We start from the raw sequence: 21,708 nt of genomic DNA, 5'->3' as shown, positions 1-21,708 counted from the left end.
ACATTCTCTTTGGGAAAGAGGATTACAGATTTATAATGTTTCAGCTGATGATGACTTTGCCCTAGCAGAAAGCAATCCCACTAATACACACTCGTGCACCTAATTATTGTAGTCCCACACTCTTAGTGTTGCCTTCTGTATTGCATTACATTGTGGACTGAAGGGACCTCAGGAACAGCTTTTTAGGAGGTCAGAGGGTTTAAGTGGGCAGGAGGGGATCAGCAAAAGTCAGGTGCCCTGACTTGAATGAGGAGAAGTGTCTTACACTAAATCCAGTAGTATGAAAATCTGTTTGTTTGTTTTTTAAAATTGCAGGTTCAGGAATAATGGTAGGAATGCAACAGCAGTCAGTCTCAGAGCAGAATCCTGCAGTTTCCAGAATCCATCCCAGGCTGTTTCTATCTTTGCAGCATTAACAAAACCAGTTCAAATGAAACTAGCATTCTGCCAGGGTTTAAAATTGCTGCCACTGTGAAAGGCCTGTATTTTATTATCCGATAAGTATTTGGCCCTGGTGTCTGTGCAGTCTCTAAATACTTTAAAATTCCATTTGCATTATATCCCCCACCCCCGCACAAGTTTAAATGAAGCAAGCCAGTGTTTGTCACTATTAATCCATGTACCTTTGGTTATGGTTTATTTTTTCTTTGTTATCAGCTATTTCCGATGGTAATCTTAACTTTGCTGCAGCTTCATTTCTCTAGACTATTAAACAGGGATGAGATTAGTCATACAACCACTCCTGTGGTGATTCTACTAGATCAAAGCCTTGCAGTGAGAAATGACTGTGTGTGACCATGCTTTTAATTGAAACATTTAGCTTTTCCTGCTGAGTTGTGATGAAATTTTAATGTGATAACCTATGGATAGACCTTTGTTTGCTCCTCCCCCTGACATTCCAGTGCATTTACAATGAAATTGCAGAATTCCTTTAATCTTTTTATCAGAAATTACGAGTCCACAACTGTGGGTGGAGGGAGGGTAGAGGGCAAAGCAAATAAGAAAACCCACACAAGGTACAGTTTCAGGCAACATGCTTGGAACCCAGTGTTACTATGACTTTTCTCTTGACAATTACTTCTGAGATTTGGCATAACAATTTTACTCCAGAACCAGTCCACCAAGCATTTTCCCCAACCCTTTTGCTCTGTAATAATTTGCTGTTAGATTTCTGTTTCTTTTTTAGATAGATAGTCCTTTTAAATTGTTTTATTGTACTGATGCTGCTGTTTTGCTGATAGTATAAGCTGGCTTGGGGAAAATACTTTGAAAGGTGGAGAATAAATGAATAAGTTTTTCTTTTAAATATTTTTTAAGCAACATTACAGTCTACAGATTGACTTCACAAAAACACCTGAAATTAAAAACAATACAATAAACATAAATTAAAACTCCACTGTGCACTTTTTTTTTATAAAGAGCAGTCACAATGAATAAAAACACAGTAATTAATTGAATGTGGATTGAAATAAAAATGTATCTAGAGTTCTCTTGAAAGTTGTTTTGTGCTTGTTAGTGCAGCACTTTGGTTATTTGGATATTAAGTGATAGGCCAAGCTCTCCATAAGCTTCTGCAAAGATATTTAGGATGGTTTGTAGGTCATCCTCTGAGTGTGCACACACTACGTTGTCACCAGCATACTGAAGCTCTATGACGGAAGTTATGGTAACCTTATTCTTTGTTTTCAGCCTACTCAGATTAAACAGCCTACTCTGTTCGATATATGATTTCTACCCCAGTGGGGAGTTTCCCTTCAACAATGTGTAGGGTCATGGTGATGAAGATAATAGAGTTGGGGCGATAACACATCTGTTTAATGCCTGATCCCACTGTGAATGGTTCACTTTGAGAGCCATTGTTGTCGTCGTATTATCATGGAGGAGCCCAATATGTGTTAAGATTCCTGCTCCGTGATTGCAGTCATGGGATTGTTGTCTATCTCATGACGTGTATGTTTTGACTCCACAGTGTGGGAAGTGACGGAGACAGGATGTTTGTGTTACTATGTTCCGTGAAGTGGGATTATTGTCCTTTGTTCTTTCTCTTTGCTGTCTGATGAGAAAGAGGAAGGAGCTAAGTCAGAATGCTCTGAATGTTTATATGTAAATAAAGTAGATTAGCCAAAATGCTGAGTTGCTGAGGTCTGTTACGCAAGCTGCGAAGACTCTGCGGATCCCTAAGTGTGCCGGTGTCTGTTGGCATCGGTCGCTGTGATGTTCGGGCAAAAGAAAGCTTTTGAAGCTCCCGAACAAACGACCAGGAGGGAGAGAACATGCCAGTCGGGCATGAGTCAATACCAGGGTCCTACTCAAGTGTAGGACGAACTCCTGACAACAATATGTTCACAAGTTTATCTGGGCAGCTGATTTTCAGAAGGACAGTCCTCAGGGCAGTATGGTTTTACAGTGTCGAAGGCCTTAGTCAGGTCAATAAACACCATATACAGGGGTTGGAAAGTTAGCAATGATAAGGCCATACAAACTTCCTCAGAGGGGGAACTCCACAAATGTGAGACCACCCTGAGAGAAGACCCTATCCCTTGTACCCCCCAACTAACGTTTGTACTGATGGGCAGGAAAGCAGGGCCTCAGAAGCTGATCTTAAAGTCATGTGGGTGCTGGTGGTCCTTCAGATAACCTGGTCCCAAACCATTTAGGGCTTAAAAAGCTAAGACCAGCATTTGATATTTGGCCTGTAAGCAAGCAGGCAACAAACACAATAGGTACCGAATTGTTAACGTGTTGCGACCACCTGACTAATGCAATTATTGTTGCTGCTGCATTCTACCCTAATTGAAGTTGTGAACCCTTTTCAAAGGCGGCTGTACACAGAGTCCTCTGGCCTGGATGTAAGCAGAGCTTGTATCACTGAGGCATGTTTCTCAGTGGTGAGTCACCACATAATGGCAGCACAGGTCTCTGTGGGGAAATCCTTTCACAGTCCTTGTGTTATCTGCACATTGATCTTTAGGAGACAGAAACATTATTCCAACTTGTCTATCATTTTACGTGGTTGACAAGTTATCGTCGTATCATTTATTCATTAATTCAACCTACACTTGAAGCACGTTTCTTGCCCAGAGTTTCTATACCTAAGCTTATGTTCTTGAACAGAAAACCTTTGGAGGGAAAGAATTGCCCCCAAATCAGGTGGAAACTCAGGAATAATTATGTATTTAATTTCCCCCATACAGTATTTAAATTGGACTTTTTTAAAAAGAGCAATACTACATCTGGGTTGTATCCAGTGAAGTCATTGCATGAGCAGAATGAATTTTGCCTGTGCAATAGAACCTCACCTATGCACCCACTGAAGCCCCTCAAATTTGCTGTTGGGGTCTCCCTACTTTCTGGAGCAGATTTGGAGGTGGAAGAGACGCAGAAGGAGAGGAAGTCATTCTACTCATGCAATTACTTCAGTGGCTTCAATTCTTGGCTAATTAGTATATGCAGAATGTATAACAGAGTGGTCTGCATTTGTGCTAGCTAAGCTCTCTTATTTTAAACATGGTGCTTCCATTTTATGTTTCTAAAATTGCTTACAGTATATATCTGTGACTAGCCTGTACCTACCACACTGTACAATCCATTCTAGTCATGACCCACAGAATTTGGTGCAGCTATTGCACTTGTCCATTATTGACATTTATGTTTTTATTTAATAAAATTTATATACCATTTGATTGGGGTTTTTTTAAAAAAAAACCTCTCAAAGCATTTTACAAAAATACATTTAATTAAGCTTCTTATATATTTACTAAGGGACAAATTCCAAAGAATTAAACATTAAAAATTAAAAAATAAAAACTGTGTTAGTTTACTATAGAAAAAAGGGTATTATGGCACCTCAAAATATGCTTAGAGTAATTATGGGTTAGGGTCCAAGTTATATAATAAGTTTGTGGGATGTAGTATACAAAGGTTTATGCCGCAGTGAACAGAATGTGTTACAAGGTTCTTTGTCATATTGACTTAGGATATGTCTACATGCCAATGAAAGCCCACCAACAAGGCTGTAACATTTTAATGAAACAACATAATTATTTGTTTATACATCATCCTAGTCTCATGGGTGGCTTTTCATCTGACTGTCATTGTTCTTTGTGAGTTATGTTCTTATAACTTTCAACTATACTGGCCTTTGCTGGAAAATGATACCATAAACTTTTCAACAATGCTGAATGCTTGGCTCCAAAGCTGTTGGAAGAGCTAATACATCCTTCTGTGAATAATAGTGTTGTAAAACTATCCAGCTGACCAAACAAACCTATTCAAATATTGTCTCCCTTTTATTTTTTACAATTCTAGTTTGTAATAAAGAGGCTTTCAAGAGCAAATAACTTATTCTGTACAGCCCTTTCCCATATTATGTAAATAAAACATGCTTACAGATTTCACAACAGTTATGTTGGGCTTGAAGGTAACTTTGTATTATGATAGCTCAGCTTACTGAAGTGAATTGTAAATAAAATGGCAAATTCTCTGCTGTTGGGACAGTCCACAATCTGTTCCAGCCCCATTGTAATTAACACGAAATTGTGCAAGAGGATGGAAGAGAATTGTGCAATGGAGTCTTTGACATTGCTGCTACCTTTTGTTATACCTGCTTGTTCAGGACATGTTCCTGAACAAGATAATTGCTAGGTTTTTAATGGAGGCATGCATTAAGACCTGAACAAAACTGGGACAGGGACACTCTCTCTCTCTCTCTCTCTCTCTCTCTCTCTCTCTCTCTCTCTCTCTCTGTGTGTGTGTTTTATACTGAGTCATACTGGCTTAGTGTTCTTTCCTCCAACTGCCAGTAGCACTCCACAGTCTCAGGAAGTGGTTTAACTACAACTTGTTTTCTAATTTGTTTAACTGGAGGTACCAGGGACTGAACCTGGGGGTTCCTGCATGCAAAGCTACTGTCCTTTCTGCTTCAGCCTTTTTCCAAAGCCTAACATGAAAAATTGGAAATTTGGCGGGAAATTGAAATCATCTCTTCTTCTCATTCACAATAATGAGCAGCCTATTTCTTTTCAAAGCAGTGTTTTAAACTGATGTTGTTATCCAGATGCAAATCCTTCAATTCCAAGATTCAATTGTGATCATCTTAGTGATGTTACTGCTTCTTTTAAATACTGGATAATACAATCAGTTTCAGATATTTGGTGCAAGAGTGTCATCCTATTTTTAAAGAATATATTATTTATTGTATAGAAATCTAGACACATGCACATTTAGTATGGCACTGCTTGTATGTGCTGATAAAAAAAATGAATATCTAAAAGTACTTCTGCTACAGTACTTGTATTTTCTCAACTTTTCCTCTAAAACACAGGGCTTAGTACACCTATGCAGTTTTTGTGTGTGTGAAAATATTATTGGAAAAAGAAAAAAAATGTTCAGGGCATCTGAATACTCTCCTCTGCTTTTGTTGCTGAAATGGACTCCATTATTTCTGTAAGGTCTTGAATAACGTCTGACTTACATTTAGTCATCGCTTACTGCAACCTATATAAACTTTGGTCTGCAGTGCAAATGCTGTGACCATCATCTCCTTAAAAGCATTCTTCTCAGGTGTTTGATTTTCATTTCATATTAGTTTCCAGACACCCTCGAATGAAATATGTGAATCGGTGTATCATAATATTGCAGGGATCAGCTACTGACTTTAGATCTGTCCCTTTTCCTTTTGACATCATTGCACCACTATAATACTTTAAAAATATATAGTTGTTTCATGTGGCATTTTTCACCCTTCCTTCTGTTTTCTTAATGTATAGTATCCATGCATTAGGAAATACCTTCTTTGTTATAAATAAAATTATCAATGTAAAGTTTGTTTTTACTTGGGCTGGTATGGTTTTCCCAAAAGAGAAGAGTGGGATTTGGGCAAGCTGCCCATGGCCCTGAAACCTCATGTACCGTAAAGTTTTCCAAGTCATAAAGGCCTAAATTAAGGCTTTGAATTTACAGCATGTTAACATGAGCTATGTTGTAATTCAATTTCCTGCCTTCTTTTCTTTCTCATGAATTAAAGACTGTTTTACTATTATAAGTTTCTTCAATGCACTACACTAGAAGGATAGGTTTCTTATGTATGCAGTTGTTTGTGAAATTATACAAAATGTGCTGTGGCACAACAGTAATGCAAAGATTTCTAATTACATAAATTAGCTGCTAGTACCTAAAGTGCAGAATCTGAAATATTTTGTTGGAGGTGTTCCTAGTAAAGAAGAAAACGGGAAGGAATGCCTGGTATGTTTAGCTACCATAGAGAAGTGTAAAGAAGAGGGGAACAGGAGTCAGTAACTTGTTTTCTGACTACTGTCTTGCAAAATCTTTCTGATTTTCATGCACCAAGATACACTGTTTTAAGCTCCTTGGAGAAAAGATGGGGTATAGATGTAATAATTAATGAATAAATATTTAATAATGAGGGCTAAAAGCATGCCTTTAGAAACAGAGTTTATTAAGGCCTCCGGTGTACTTGGAAGACTTGGAAGTTCCTTAGTGTGCTGATGACAACACGGCTTTTCAAACTCTCTGAAAGTAAGTACTGGAGGAACCCAAATACTTAACAAGGTTTCATGGTTTGTATATACATAGGTCAGAGAGGCAATAATGCAGGGCCACCCATGAGGCAAGGTGAGGCAACCACTTGGGGCAGAAGGATCCGCAGTGGCAGTAGATCTGGTCTCCGTAGAAAGCATTGCCTGTAGAAGTCACTGTTGGTGCACCACAGAGCATAGACACTCTGGTCCTTCAGAGACCTGACCTTACCATGCTCTTCTGAGTGCATGGGGGAATGAATGGCATTTTCAGAGTAATTAAAAAATGTGTTTGTTACAATGTATGACAATTATCATCACTCGGTTTCAGTCTCAAAGCAAATTGAAACATCAATAAATTTATGTCCTCATAATGTGATAATGTGTTCTAATAATGCTTAATTCTTACTTTCAGGTGACTGTAACAACCATTGGTTACGGAGACAAAGTGCCTCAGACATGGATAGGGAAAACCATTGCATCTTGCTTTTCTGTGTTTGCAATTTCATTTTTTGCCTTGCCTGCGGTAGGTGGTTTAGAGTATTTCAGTTTGTTTTTAAATAAGTTTAAATTCATATTCATACATGCAGTATTTTCTCATTGGGAGGATTATTACATATTTGAGTTTGAACACTCTTGAGCAACTGTTTATCACTGCCAAAGTGATGAATTTCTGTGCTTGGGTGTTAATCTGGCCGGTTAGATTCTGCCCAATACTGTTGGGGCTACCATATTTTTTATACAATAGTTACAAACAAGCCCTGGATATTTATGCATCCATGCTTTTATCACAAGCATGTTGTATCATGAGTTTTGTGGTCTGCTGTTGTTGCGTAAACAATTATTAGCGTGGGCATATGTAAAATAACCATGTGCAAAAACAACACAAACTTTTAATGCGGGTAACTGCCCACTGTAGTTCCTGTGTACCGTACAGCCTCTTTAAAAGTGTGACCGTAAGTACTGTAAAAGTGCAAAAATATCTGGGTCCAGTATAATGAAAAATATGGAAATACGGAAAATGTGGCAGCTCAAGTAGAACCAGCCAGAAGAAATCTGGGACGATCTTAGATTTGGGGCAAATACCATTTGAGCAGAATTTGCTTGAAATTAAATTTAAAAGGTATAACTGATATGGCATTCCTCTTCTGAAAACACTCCTTTCTTCAGGGTATTCTGGGTTCTGGATTTGCCTTGAAGGTACAGCAGAAACAACGACAGAAGCACTTCAATCGGCAAATTCCAGCAGCTGCTTCTCTCATTCAGGTAATGGTGATTAGAGCCTACATTTACCACATATATTTTGATAGATTTTTTTTTAAAGAATCCTATTGGGTTGGACCCAGCAGGTGCTTTTGTGCAATGCCAAGGAATTCTGATCCAGCGGCAGGTGTCTGTTAACAAAGGCAAAGGAGCGGTTTTTGCCTATTCCCTTTGTTTTCTGTAGCCCCAGCGCTCTCAGAAATCTGTTCTGGAGAATGCTAGAACAGAATGCCAACCCACCAGCACAGATTTCAGGAAGTACTAGAGCAGGCATAGGCAAACTTGGCCCTCCAAATGTTGTGGGACTACAACTCCCATCATCCCTAGCTAACAGGAACAGTGGTCAGGGATGATGGGCATTGTAGTCCCAAAACATTTGGAGAGCCGAGTTTGCCTATGCCTGCACTAGCAGGAGTAAAAAGGGAATTAAATATCCCCCCCTTTCTCTCCTGTTAGCAGACACCTGCTGGAGCAATGGTGCTAGGACGTCCAATTAGATTCTGTCCTTGGTGCCTAGGCTTGACATTGGATCCAAAAGCTGCTCTGAGACCCCTCCTACCTCTATACACACGTTTCGTATTTATAGTTTTGTTAAAAATAATAAAAAGTATGTTTCATGCAATTAGTCATGGCTGGAAATGGTAATACAGATCTTGTTTGTTTCACTGTATTTTGCACAAGCACATTTGCTGTTAATATTCTTTGTCGTTATTTGTGTTTGGAAAAGAATACAATTATATATTAGTTTTGTACATTTGTAATTGGCCTTTTCTCTTTTTGGTGTTTGTTTATAGGAAGCCTATTTTATTTTTTGTTATATTTTGGAATGAGGCCAGTTAAAGTGGATTAATTTGAAGAAAGTCCAGCAAATGTTTGAAACTAATCTGTTTTAGCTTTTGAACCATTCTGAATTGAGGATTTACTTGCCTCATAATTAGCATGAGTTTTCTGAACTAAGATCTCTACTCCCACCCCCTAATTTTGAATTTTCCACTATCCCTAATTTAGACAAATGTTCATAGATTAAAAAAGGTTGCCGTTTATAAATTAATGTTGGTTTTCTGATGATACACAAATGTTTTTTAATTCATCTAATGTTTTAGACTGCCTGGAGGTGCTATGCATCAGAAAACCCAGACTCTTCTACATGGAAAATATATATTAAAAAACCGTCCAGAAATTATCACTTGATGTCTCCTAGTCCCAAGCCAAAGAAAATTGCGATGGTGTCGGTAAGGAGCTACATTTCCATTTCCCTTGGGCATTTTGACACATTAATGTTTAAAAATAGACTGAAATAAATTCTTTTCCATAGAATATGTTTTCTCTACACAAAATAGCCTTTCTTGAAAATGTGATATTCAACCTTAGTCATACTCAGGGCAAACTCAATAGGCTTATTCTGACTATGGCAAAAATTGAATATCAACCAATATTTGCATAACAAGATATTCTTCATATGATACAGGGGCACTATCTAGGGAGGCCAGGACCCCCCAATATTTTAAAGTAGGGCCCTGGGTCCCCCCCAAAATTCTGCAGCAATCATCAAAGTGACACACAAGGGTGAAGCATCTTGGCCCCTGTGAGTCCCTTTCACAAAGGTAAGGCGGGTAGGGGTGGCGGGCCAAGTTGGCCTGGCCTGGTTGGGGGGTGGTGCCATGTGTGTGACATCATGCATATGCGACGGGACCTCCAATGTTGTGGGCAACTCGGCGCGTCTGATATGATATCACACATAGCCATGTATACTCGTGATTGGGCCAGCCTGACTAGCTGGCAGGAAGCTCCAAGAAGCTGTGTTGAGTGTTCACAGTTTTCTTCCTCTGCACCAATCATGGGAGAGGAACAGACTTTGTCTCCTAAATTTTGTTTTGGTGACAAACAGTAATGGAGGTAGAATTCTATCCTCTTGAGGACTTCCTTCATAAACTATGGCATTGACTAAGAAGTCAGTGGTTATAATAAAAAGAAGGCAAGGGGGAAAATGTAATTATGGAGTGATAGACTCTGGGAGGAACACAACATTAGGAATTCAACATTAGGGGATCACTTCATCAACACATGAATTTCTGCTTGCCTGCTAGAGTGATTTCCCCCTCTCCTCCCCCTCACATCCTGTTCATGAAAGAAAAGGTAGAATTGTAATTTTATAATAAATCGTAATTTTATTTCCCCTAGGTTACTTGTAATATAAATTAATTTCTTGTGTTGAATTAACTACATCTTTAGCTTAGCTCATAGTTCATGCAGTCAGGGTTTTTTGTTTTTTTAAGAAGATTTTAAAATGTATTCCTCTCAGGTAAAAAAGAAGAAAGGCAAGACGGAAAAAGACAATGGGCCTTCTTCTCCTGACAAAATGTTATCTGTTCCACAAATCACATTTGACCATGTGATGGAAGATCGGAAATCTGAAAACTACTTGGACTCGAATGAAAATTCTGGTAAGAATTTCGGTTAGAATTTGCATAAACTTAACACGGCAAGCCAAAGCCTAGGGGTAAGGCCAGATGTTGGGGCTGGGCAGAGATTTCCCTCTGCTGGTCGCCTCCCGTGGTGTGAAGTCTGCATCACTCTGCCAGTGTAGAGTGAAAGTTCTACCAGCCAGATCTTTCCAGCTGGCAGCCAGTGGAAAAACCTGAAACTTGATATTCTGGAGGCAGGGGAGGGAAGGACTGAGCTGGCCCTTGATCTCAAGCCATCCCGTTATTGCTGGATCTCAAGCCACCCCGTTATTGCCATCAGGCCCAGTTTGGACCCATTCCAGGCTGGCACAGTGATTTGTCTATTTCTCATCTCTTCCCCCCGGCCAGCACAAGGGCCAGGAACTGCAGATGTAGTGCTTTGACAAGCCGCACTGCTTCCTGGTTGGGGTTTGGATTATACCCTGAAATAAGGAGTTGTCATTTAACTAGACCAAATAGCCTAACGAATACCTGAGCCCTGAAGAAATTTATAGCTAAGAAAGTTTATAAGAGGCTGTTCTGCTTTACTGCCCTCAAGTTTCAATGCTGCTGTAACAGATTGAACCTACATGTGCTTGAGTGTCTTTGTCGAGTCTCTTTTAAAATATTTTACTCTTGACTTGTAAATATTTCCTATAGAAACCATTTTATCCAGGGGTTTTAGAAAGATAATTTATGGATCTATATACTTAACACCTTAACACCTCCTGACCATAATCTTGAAGATTAGCACCTTTCTCAACATCTATCTAGCGCTTTGATTATTTTTATTTATTTATTTTTAAAGAAAACTCTCTTGCATTTGACACTTGCCTTAGTTTCTTTCCCCCCTTGGTTTCCAGCATTTATTTGAAATCTGAACTGTGATACTGAGGAAAGGAAACTAAAATGTTCAACTAAACCAAAGCCTTAATCTTCATCTCTGTTTAGACTGATTTATTTATATATATTATTACAATTAACAGTATGACAGTATCCTTCTAGGTTCCAGAGGCTACTTATTCACTGTTAAGTTGCTTTCTGTTCTGCATGAGTCTTCTGGGTAGCCTCCATATTTTAGAATAATAATCTTATTTTTCTTGTTAGCTTTCTGCCACATCTTTAAAAAAAACGGTTCTGAAGAATACTTGCACAGATCATAAGCGTTCAAGGAAAGCACTACTTTGTCCTCCTATATACCTGCTACTCATACATGGGTATTTTTAGAGCTCACATCCCTTTCCTTTGAGAGCTTGTTTGCCAAGTTTTCTTCCAAGTAAATTTCATTTTTTTAAAAAAATAAAAGTGCTGTAGAGAGCAAATATCAATGGGGAATACCACATTGGAATGCATATCAGGTAGAAAGTTCACATGCAGTTCTTGGTTTCTCAATAGGTTATGTAGTACAAAAGATGTTAAAGCTTTCTTTCACTGCTTTCTATGCCCAAGTGACATTAACCTTTAACTGTGACTTTCACCATTTGAAGGGCAACATAATCTATAAGCAGGTACTAACTCCAGTTTAGAAACAAAGGTTTCCTTTTCCTTCTGACATCTATTCTCCCTTTTTCCTCCTCCTCCCTCTGTTTTCTTCTCTCAAAACTCTTACAAGTGTACAGGACAAAAAGGAATGTTCAAATTTCTTGGTAAGTTAAGGAAATTTGTATTTTCCTACAGCATGCCAGACATTGAAAACTTAACATTGCTTACAGTGCTTTTCTCATGCTCCCGCTGGCCATTGGCTATACTACTTTTCTGCTAACATTCTGCAATTGAAGTGGGACAAATGTGCATTCTTTCACATCTGTCGTTTATCATGATTCAATTAGTAATGAAGAAAAGTAGGATTTTTTCAATAAAAAATCCTGTTTAATTACATGATATACTCTTAACATTGTCTCCCATAATTGCATTGTAGCAAATGAGTTAATCCACTGTCTTTACTCAGTGCCATTTATTTTCTTTCTTCACTTGCTCATTTATAACTGATTAGGATGACATGTGAATCCCATTGTTTTATATTTTTATTTGAAGTCTGCAATAAAAAATATGCAGTGCAAGCTTATGCATGTTTACTTGACAGTAAGCCTAACTGGATTCAGTAGGGCTTACTCCTAGGTAAGTGTGCAGAGAATGGCAGCCTAAGAATCTCAGCTCATTACATTTCTTGAATTCCTAATTGCAATGAATATTTTCCTTATTTTTAAAAAGATTCAAAATTTTAGTCATATTTTTATTATGGTGGGAGGGGGATGGGAGATTTAGGACATGATTCATCACTTTTAAATCTTATGTTTCAAAGGGATATAGTTAAGAATGTGGTTCAGTTTTCCCACTGAATTCCCAGTAAGACCTAAAAGAACTTAACATTTACAGGATAATGTCCTTAAGATGTTTACTGGATAATGTATAGGACATTTAGGTTTGCTGAAACTTGAAATTATATTAAAATAACTAAAGTAGACATAGAATAATTCACCTATTGATTCTTTTAAAGATGGCCTCTGGTTGTTTTTAAGCAAAGAATACCTGGAAGCTTTCCCCCCATAAGGAGTAAATTAATTATTTAAATTAAAATTCTTGGGTTACTTTGTTTTACTCAAGTGCATAAAGTAGAACTCAGCCATAAAATCAGTGACTAAAGTTATAAGCAGCTGGTAAGTTTTAAAAACCTATTAAATAAGCAACACTTCATTAAGAAGCCTTAAACATTTGCAGATCTTGCCATGGCTAAAATCTCAAACCTGCTTAGTCAGATTGACCAATCTGAATCTGTGATGAAGTTTAATTTCTAACCTGTTGTGAAGTCTTACCCATTGTTTATCTGTAGAAAACATCTATTCTGAATGTATCTTCACAAATTTCTCTTGCACATTTCTCCCAAAATTTAAGGAGGCTTACCAAGTTTCCCCTTAACATAAATATAGTGGGACAAAATGTCTATATACCTTCCATAGTAGAGGTTACTGAAATTATAGGAGGCCTTTTCTATTCTCATTCTCTAGGATAATACAGTACCCATGTAGAGGGGAAATGAGGGTGGTTGGAAGGGAAAAGTGAATAAGGTGAAATAGCCAAGGACATGATAGAAATATTTAAGAAGTCATATTGATATTACTTACCTAATGTTCAAAAATGCAAGAAGGCTCAACATGTATTAGTTTAAAATTATAAGGAAGAGATACATATTGATCATGTGCCTTACCTGCAAGAAATATTTTTAATACCTGTTTTCCTGTTGTTTAAAGATTAACTGATGCAATTTTGGCTTGGATTGCATTACTGCCTCTCTTGACTTTCTTCCTTTCTTTTTCGGTGTTCTTTTTCGGTGCACTGTCTCTCCTACCCCCTCCTGTCACCTGTTCACTCAGTCCGTCAGCATTCCTGGTCATCCTTTTCTACAGAGCAGCCATCTCCCAGTTCTCCCCCTTCTCCAGGTAAATCTTGCATCTCTTTGCTTCATTTGCTCAACTCTGGGCTTGTAGACACTACATTTCACCCATTCTGTTACAATTTATGGGACAGATTAGGGTTTCCTTTCAGAAGATAGAACTATACAGTGGAACCTCAGTTTATGAACTAAATTCGTTCTGAGGTCCGTTTTTAACCTGAAACCGTTCTTTAGGTAATGGGGCCTCCCGCAATTTCTGTTCTTATCCTGGGACAAAGTTATCAACCCAAGGTACTACCTCCAGGTTAGCGGAGTTTGTAACCTGAAGTGTTTGTAACCTGAGGTGTCTGCAACCTGAGGTACCACTGTACTGAAGGTACAAAGCTTAAACAAAACCAGTTGGAGATTGAAATTTATTTCTAGTCTTAAACAAATAAATACTGTGACTACTACTAGGAATTTAAACTGAGTTGGATCCAGACTTACTCTTTTGCAAATGGAAATGTTGCTTCCATTTGCAGATAGAAGAAAAGGAAGGAGGTGATTTTTGCTTATTCTTCCTTGTCCTTGCAGCTCCTTTTGCCGCCTTCCACAATGTTCTGGAGGGTCCCCAAACGCTGCAGAATAGCTTTTCACCTCCAGTGGTGCTTCCTGTTTGCAGAATTCTGTTCATGAGTACTCTAGATTCATAGTATTTTAAAGGGGCCAAAGAGTCCTGGAAGACATGCTCCCTGCCTTGTAGGTGTTTTCCACCTGGCCTGGGAGGGTGGGGCCTGACTGCAGCTACAAAAGGTGAGACTGCTGACCAGACTCGTAGGCTCCTGTTTAGGGTTTTTTGTTGAGGTGAGGGTTGTAGCGCCTGTTAGTTACTTGTATCTTTATTTTAGGTCTTGTGATTTATGTGGTTCAGTTTGGTTGTGCATTTAAAAATATTATGGTTTGACTACTTCTGTAATTTTATAATTATGTGTTCTTTTTATGCTGTAAGCCACTTTGAGCATGGTTTGAACTGTGGAAAGGCAGCATACAAGTAAAATTATGTATGTATTTAGAAAGTACGTATCCAGTCCAGAAATAAAACAAAATAAAAAAACCATCAAAAAGAGCACAATAATTAGATAAGAGTATCAGTCATGAGAAAGCCCACCAAGAATAAGTGGGTTTTCAAAATCTTTCTGAAAAACTAGTGTGGTAACTGTATGGAGGTTAACTGGACGTTCCAGAATCATGGACCTACCAAAGAAAAAGTATTCTGCCTTTTGCCTACTAGCAAGTTTAATCTTTACCTTCCTGTTTCTTTTTCACAGTGAAAAGAAACTCTCCATTTTTAGATACAAACACAGGACCATTCATTAGGACGAACAGCTTTGCTGATGAACTCGACCTGGAAGGCGAAACATTGCTGACCCCAATAACTCACATCTCACAGTAAGTCACAGATTTCTGAATTATGCTATCATTTGCTCCAGACAAGTTCAACCAGTACATGCTATAAGCTAAAATATAATCCTAGATCAACCTTATAGTTATTTATGTAAAATCATTCTGTGTAGAAATTAATGTATGCTGTCCCGATATCCATTCTGTTCATGGAACAAATCTGACTTTTAGGTCACATTGCACCTGATGGATATTCTTCATTTTAAGCAAAACATACTGCATTGGTTATTGAGTTATGAGATATGCTTTTTACATTTACTTAATACTGTGGATAGCTGTACAAAAAGTTCATAGATGGCATTGGTTTTTGTGTTTAGAGATGTGTTATGTTGTGCCTGAACTGCTAATGCCCTATTTGGACATTTCTCATAAGATCTGAATAGTGTGAAATTATTCCTGTTCAAATAGCAGTGATGTGGTATGGAGAATAACAGCACCATTGCGGTAGTACCCAGATTGAATCCACCTGTTGTCCAGAGAGGTGTCAGGACATGTTGTGGATCACGAGGGCCTACATAAACAGACTTGGCTCAGGTGTGATCAAATGATGATCATTCCTAGTTTCCTATTAAACTCTCTATGCAATATTTGGTGTATTTACTGTATCTTATTCTTCCTTTGTATCCTTGTCAATGTCACCAAACTCTATGTGTTTTGACTATACTGTACACAATTGTGGCTTTAGGCACGATTCCTGGAACGTAACCCTGGCAGGCTTACTGTATAAAACTATCCATGTATCAATCTATATAGTACACAAACACAGAAATGCAGGCATATATAGTTATACTACCGTAAAAACAAAAGTGGTTTCTGGTTACAAAAAAGTTTGTAAAGAAAATTGCAACTTGACATAATTAACCATGAGGATTTATTTCCCAAGGGAATCCATAAACAAATGCTTTTTATGCTCTTGTAACTGTGACTTCGCGTGTTTCTTCCTCCCAGTTTTTCTTTTAAGTAGTCTGTTTTGCTGGAACTCTGTAAACTAGTAGCTCTTAAAATTTGAAAGGCTGCATTGGTATAATCCTTCATGCAAGCATTCCAAAGGGCTCCATAGTACATATCACAAATATCTAGCCAATCCATGTAAACCAATTAGCATGTAAAAGTCAGATCAAATGCAGCTTCAGTTCAGACTGTAAAAGTGATCCATGCTCTATAAGAGATATATCAGCATGAAGAATATTTTATAGCCCAGCTGCATAACACTGTAACTCCTGGTTAGAGAATGAAGGGCTTTGGAACCAGAAAGAATAATGTGCTGTTGAATCTTGGACTGTAGTGCTGCATATAAATTAATATGCCCCAGGGGCCATGAAAATGAGCGTGTATGAAAGAAACTGATTCCATAACCACAAAGGCGTGAGTAAGAGCCGCTGTGTGAATTGCAGGCATGTGCTTGGCAAAAAGTATCTGCAAACAGATTTCACCTGAGAGCATAAAATTACTTCTCTTTGACAGGCAATATAAATCACCTGGCAAAAATATTGGTTACCTACTGTACTGTCAGGAAACTTTCTTGGTAAAAGTCAGATTAAGGAATGTGTTTAAAATCTCTGTTTTCACTTACTTGGGAAGGATGGAGAAACTCTTGCAACTGGTACTTGTCTGTTTCATCACAAGTACGTCAGGAATATCCCAGGGGTCCAGGAGCAGTAAGCCAGCAGCAGCCTTGTGAAAATCACACTTAGTTAAGGGTGTCTCTGGGGTCTCCCCAACTCAATCATGGCCACGTTTATGGAGCTTACATGCCTGTCCACATTAAGAAAAGTGAGACAGGAGGTAGATGCATGATTGGATCCAATGCACTGCCGCAACAAGAGTAGGGGCCAAAGCCTGACTCGGTGCCATAATGTGTGCTGCTTCACTGTGATGTTGACCCCAATCTCAGCAGCAGCATAGTAGCTTTTGTTCGCACTGATGCACCTGCATTTGCCTTCTAACTGCAGCCAGATGCAGCAGTTCTTCTTTGATGCATGGTTATGTCTTGGATGTGTGGAAGAACCTGGAGCAATATAAAACTATGCTGCTTTAGCTAGCGGCATGAATTGGTGAGCAAGAACAGAACTGGTTTTGCTTCAGGGCAGTATCACAGATGTGTTTCTAAGCACAACACACTTGGGATCATGAACACACTCTGAGGTCGCTTCCAGACGACCTGTTTATTGAGCATTAATCCAAATTTGTTTCTGGGGAGATCTGATTATACCTGCTGTTTTCAGAGCATTCGTTTTGATTTGGTTGTGGGGAGGATAGATAGCATTGCATCAAGCAAATGCTACCCTACACTTTCCAGTCACTTTCTTTTACCCCATGTTTTGAAAAAGCTGGTTTGTTGTGCACCAGTCCCAAATCATATTGGATTGTGCAACCCGAATTTGCTGGTGTGCAACTGGATGCCACCCCAAAATAGCAACAGTCTGGAAGGACCCTCTATGGCCTGACCTATACAGAGGACTCCTGTTCCCCATAGAATATTTGGGGCATCCTCAAAGGGGAGTCTTTCTCTGAATTCCCATTTCCTGATCTAGCAAGATCAAGGTGAGGAGGAGTGCCGAGATACAGTACCCTTTGTGGTGATGTAAACTGAACCTCAGTCGGAGTATCAGTCACTTCCATTGCAGTTGGAGCCTCTGACAGATGGGAGATTTATGAAAGGGCTTGCAAAGGTTTGTTCCCTTTCTGTAAAATTCCCAAGAGCCATACAATCGCCAAATAGGTTTGTTTATTTATTTAAATTGTGGGGAAAGGGAGGTGGCAGGTTCATCCTCCCCATCTGACAGCCCTCAAGCTTTGTCAGAGTGCCAATAGTGCAGAGATGATAATAGAGCTAGAGCTTTAGGAAGTATAAGGGGCAGTGGGTGATATCTTCCCCACACCCAATAAACCAACAATATCTGGTCTCCCAGATCATAGTCCAATGCTTATTTATGCCAGCTTATTTGATTTACTGCAGGAACTTATGTTTTTCTCCATGAAAAGCACATGCTTGTGAGGATCACATTGTGCTAAGTGATTTTCCCATTCCCAGATCCAGGTCAGCAAGGGGGACAGATGATCTCTCCCTGGTCGAAGGCAGGCAGCAACCTTTAGGGAGATACAGCTCCCATCCCATAGTTCTGTTCCTGCCTTCATCTAGTACAGCCAGTCACCATTAGCTCTCACTTACCTCCTTAAGTTTATATATTCTTTTTTTTAACAGCTTAGTTAGGTGGTATTTTCTTTCCTCATTCCATAGATATATTTTTCCTTCTCTTCTGCTTCAGTTTACTTCACCTGGAGCACCTGCCTAGCCTCTCCTTTCCCATGCTCTGCATCTTCTTCTTTTTAGCCTTGGCACTTTTTTCTTTCCTCCCTTTCCCTCTCAGTGAAGGGACGGGAGAAGCAGCCCAATTTCTTCCCTTCTCAGAGTGGGAATGCTGGAGAAGCCTGGCGGGGCTGCCGCACTGCATCACTCTTTTCATTTTGGCATGAACGCCATCGTCCGGCTCGGATTCAAGCTCACAAAGCTTCTTTTTAGCATGAACACCATTTTCAAAAGAATTGTGTGAATTGACTAAGGAGACGAGTGAGATTTAAAAGATATTCCCTCTTCATATGTCAAACGGGTGCATTGCATTTCCTATCCCCCCGGCCCCTTCTGCCAATATACCTTTACCAGGCACTACAACCTGACACATACACTTTAGCCAAGGCAGCATTTGGCCAGAGGGTCCTGCAGAAGGTCTTCCAGCCTTAGCTCCTACAGCCTTAACCTGCTCTAGGGAGGTTAGCTATTGTACTTCCCATCCCTGCTGACCTGGAACTGGGAGAAGCACAGTTGCACTCACCTGAAATGTAGTTGTTCCAGTCAGCAGGCCCCACCCTATGTAGGAATGTTTCTTCTTCTTCTTCTTCTTCTTCTTCTTCTTCTTCTTCTTCTTCTTCTTCCACAGTTGAGGTTAGTTGTAGTTTGGATTGGGAAGTAGGCTGTTTTTCTTGAGCTTGGCAAGTCTGTGCAAAGTGCATGATGGGAGCCCTGCCTCCCAAAGGGCTGCTGCTGGCCTTGGACCAAGGGGAGGAAGAGCGGTAGTTTCGTAATTTGGTGAACCGGGTTCGCGTCTCCGCTCCTCCACATGCAGCTGCTGGGTGACCTTGGGCCAGTCACACTTCTTTGAAGTCTCTCAGCCCCACTCACCTCACAGAGTGTTTGTTGTGGGGGAGGAAGGGAAAGGAGAATATTAGCCGCTTTGAGACTCCTTCGGGTAGTGATAAAGTGGGATATCAAATCCAAACTCTTCTTCTTCATCATCATCAACCCATCCTGCTGATCTTTCACTGGGAATGGAAAACTGCATTTCAGGTGAGCACAACTGCACTTTTTCTGTCTTTTGCCGTCACAGTGTTTTTATTACAGAAGACCCCTGCCAAGAAGGATAATTATCTAGTCATTTTAGAGAATATGCACACCATTGTACATATGCCAACTATTTGCAAAATCTCATAGCCAAAAAGATGTTGGGTTTGTGACGCTTTGAGTTTTGTATATGCAATGGCTGTGCCTTTGTTTATTCCTGGTAATTTGATTATTAAAGGGCCCTCTTTCACCTTTGTGATTTGGAGGCAGCTTCTTAGTTTAAAGATACATTATGTCCAGAGCAAACATTTGTAATCTCTGTGGTGTGGAGGAATCCTTATTTGCGCTGACTAGATGGCTCATATTGTAAATGATTCCCGCTTTTATCTCCCTCCCTCATTTCCAAAGGCCCTTGTAAAGTCTGAGCAAATACAGCTTATTCACTTTCAAGTGGTCAGATATAATGACTGACCTGCTGTCACCACAACTTTGTTTGCAGGGCAGCTAACAACATTTAAAATGTGATTTGCACACAGACAACTTGATGGTTAATTGCAGAGAGGAGTTAAACAGCAGCAATCAAAGCAAGCATACAGCCAAAGATCAGGCATGAAACAACAGTTTTCTGATGTGTTACAATCAAACTTGTCCCTCATGAATCCTGTTTCCTTCTGTGTTAAGTAATTAGAGTATTCCATCCTTTACAGACTTTTAAATAAACAACCTTCCTCCCCACTCTGCCTAAGAGGCAGGGAAAATAAGAAACTATGGTAGTAGTATACCATGTTAGCATATACATTATTATTACGATGCCATTACTATTGCCTTACATGTGCCTTTTAGTTCACATGTGTACATTCTAGTCTAAAAACAATATATTTGTTGTTTTAAATTGTGGTATTTTTTATTGTTCCACATCCTGCGATCTCAGGATAATAGGCAAGCTCTAACTATTCCATATGTAATATAATAAAAGCATTAAGAGGCTAAATGCATTTAGCCATGCACACACAGTTATGCTTTTCTCAGGACAGAAGCTATGCAAGCATATGTACAGAATAGGAAAAAAGAGATACTGTGCTAAGCTGGCCATTTGGTTGGTTTAGTCTATTTCTGAAATTCCTTTGTAGTAAAACAGCTACTTTGAGATCTTGTATAGAATGTCCTGGGAGATTGAAGTGTTCTCCTACTGGTTTCTCTGTCTTGTCAGAAATAGACTGGAAAGAGAAGCTGCTGAATTGCAACTTATCACCAAACTTAAAACCATGGAGACACCTGGTCTGAACAAAGACCTTGGATTCTTATCTCATTATACATGACAAAGCCATTTTTCACCTTCTCACCCCTTGCTTTTTCCTGTAAGACCTATTGCAGTCGTTAAGAGTCGTCAACAGGCTCATCACAGCTATCTGCCAATCACCCATTCCCACCACCCTTCTGAGTAATACTCCTCCCCACCTTCTCACTATATAGAAGGGTTTGGAAACTTCTGTTTCAGTGTATCTGAAGAAGTGTGCATGCACACGAAAGCTCATACCAAGAACTAACTTAGTTGGTCTTTAAGGTGCTACTGGAAGGAATTTTTTTTGTTTTGACTATGGCAGACCAACACGGCTACCTATCTGTAACGCTAAGCTGGAGTTCAGTGTTAACTTGTTGTATTCTGGCTTGTTTTCTGCTTCGTTTGCTCATGATTTATGAGGTTTTCCAAGGCTCTTATTAAAGTCCACCATATGAAGTTATGACATGCAGGAGTTATGGGGAAACACAACTGAATAATTTGCTAGGGATATATTGCTCCATTTCATTATAATATTACACAGCCAAGACTGCTTATCCAACCTAGGTGATAAGCTTGCAGTGACCTTTTTCTGCAGCCAGTTTCTAACCCAGAATTCCTCACTGAATTTGGTTGGAATGAATGAGCAAATCACACCGCAAGCAGCAGTTGCACTCTTGGCCCTAGGTAGTTGGCCTCAATTGAAATAAATGGGGAGCAGCTACTGAAGGGTAATAAAGCTGTAGTGATTTTAGCAGTTATTCTGAAACCATCTGCTTTTCATTTTATAAATCTAAACCAATCCTGCCCATATCAAATTTTAGGCGCACATTTAAATAATAATATTGGAATGCATTTTACCCGCACCCTTTGCCGTAATGGAAATGGTACTTTTATTAATATTGTGATCGTTTGTAATGTTCCTTGCTTAAAAATAGGAAGTGCCTCAGGAGATTTCAGTGCTGCACAACAGCGTCCCTTTTTTTTTGCAGGGGGAGGGGGGTGTCTTTATCCAC

The 21,708-nt window shown here is 39.3% G+C and overlaps 2 protein-coding genes across 7 annotated transcripts in view; one reads left to right on the top strand and one right to left on the bottom strand.

Annotated features, from left to right (window-relative positions):
* Positions 1–21,708, top strand: part of KCNQ1 (potassium voltage-gated channel subfamily Q member 1) — a 300,879-nt gene that overhangs the window by 85,625 nt on the left and 193,546 nt on the right. For 4 of the 6 annotated variants that reach the window (XM_083720075.1, XM_083720074.1, XM_083720073.1 and 1 more), the window contains 7 exons: positions 6,952–7,062; positions 7,707–7,802; positions 8,903–9,031; positions 10,102–10,243; positions 11,863–11,889; positions 13,615–13,680; positions 14,942–15,062. In XM_083720075.1, coding sequence (XP_083576201.1) covers positions 6,952–7,062; positions 7,707–7,802; positions 8,903–9,031; positions 10,102–10,243; positions 11,863–11,889; positions 13,615–13,680; positions 14,942–15,062 — 692 coding nt within the window. The remainder of the gene's footprint in view (positions 1–6,951; positions 7,063–7,706; positions 7,803–8,902; positions 9,032–10,101; positions 10,244–11,862; positions 11,890–13,614; positions 13,681–14,941; positions 15,063–21,708) is intronic. The other 2 variants (XM_083720076.1, XM_083720077.1) reach the window with 2 other exon arrangements.
* Positions 1–21,708, bottom strand: part of TH (tyrosine hydroxylase) — a 532,003-nt gene that overhangs the window by 406,099 nt on the left and 104,196 nt on the right. The window lies entirely within an intron of this gene.

This window comes from Podarcis gaigeae (assembly GCF_964106915.1).
Source record: "Podarcis gaigeae genome assembly, chromosome: 1".
Lineage (NCBI taxonomy): Eukaryota > Metazoa > Chordata > Lepidosauria > Squamata > Lacertidae > Podarcis > Podarcis gaigeae.
Note: the sequence above shows the minus strand (reverse complement) of the source record. Positions and strands in the feature narration are given on the sequence as shown.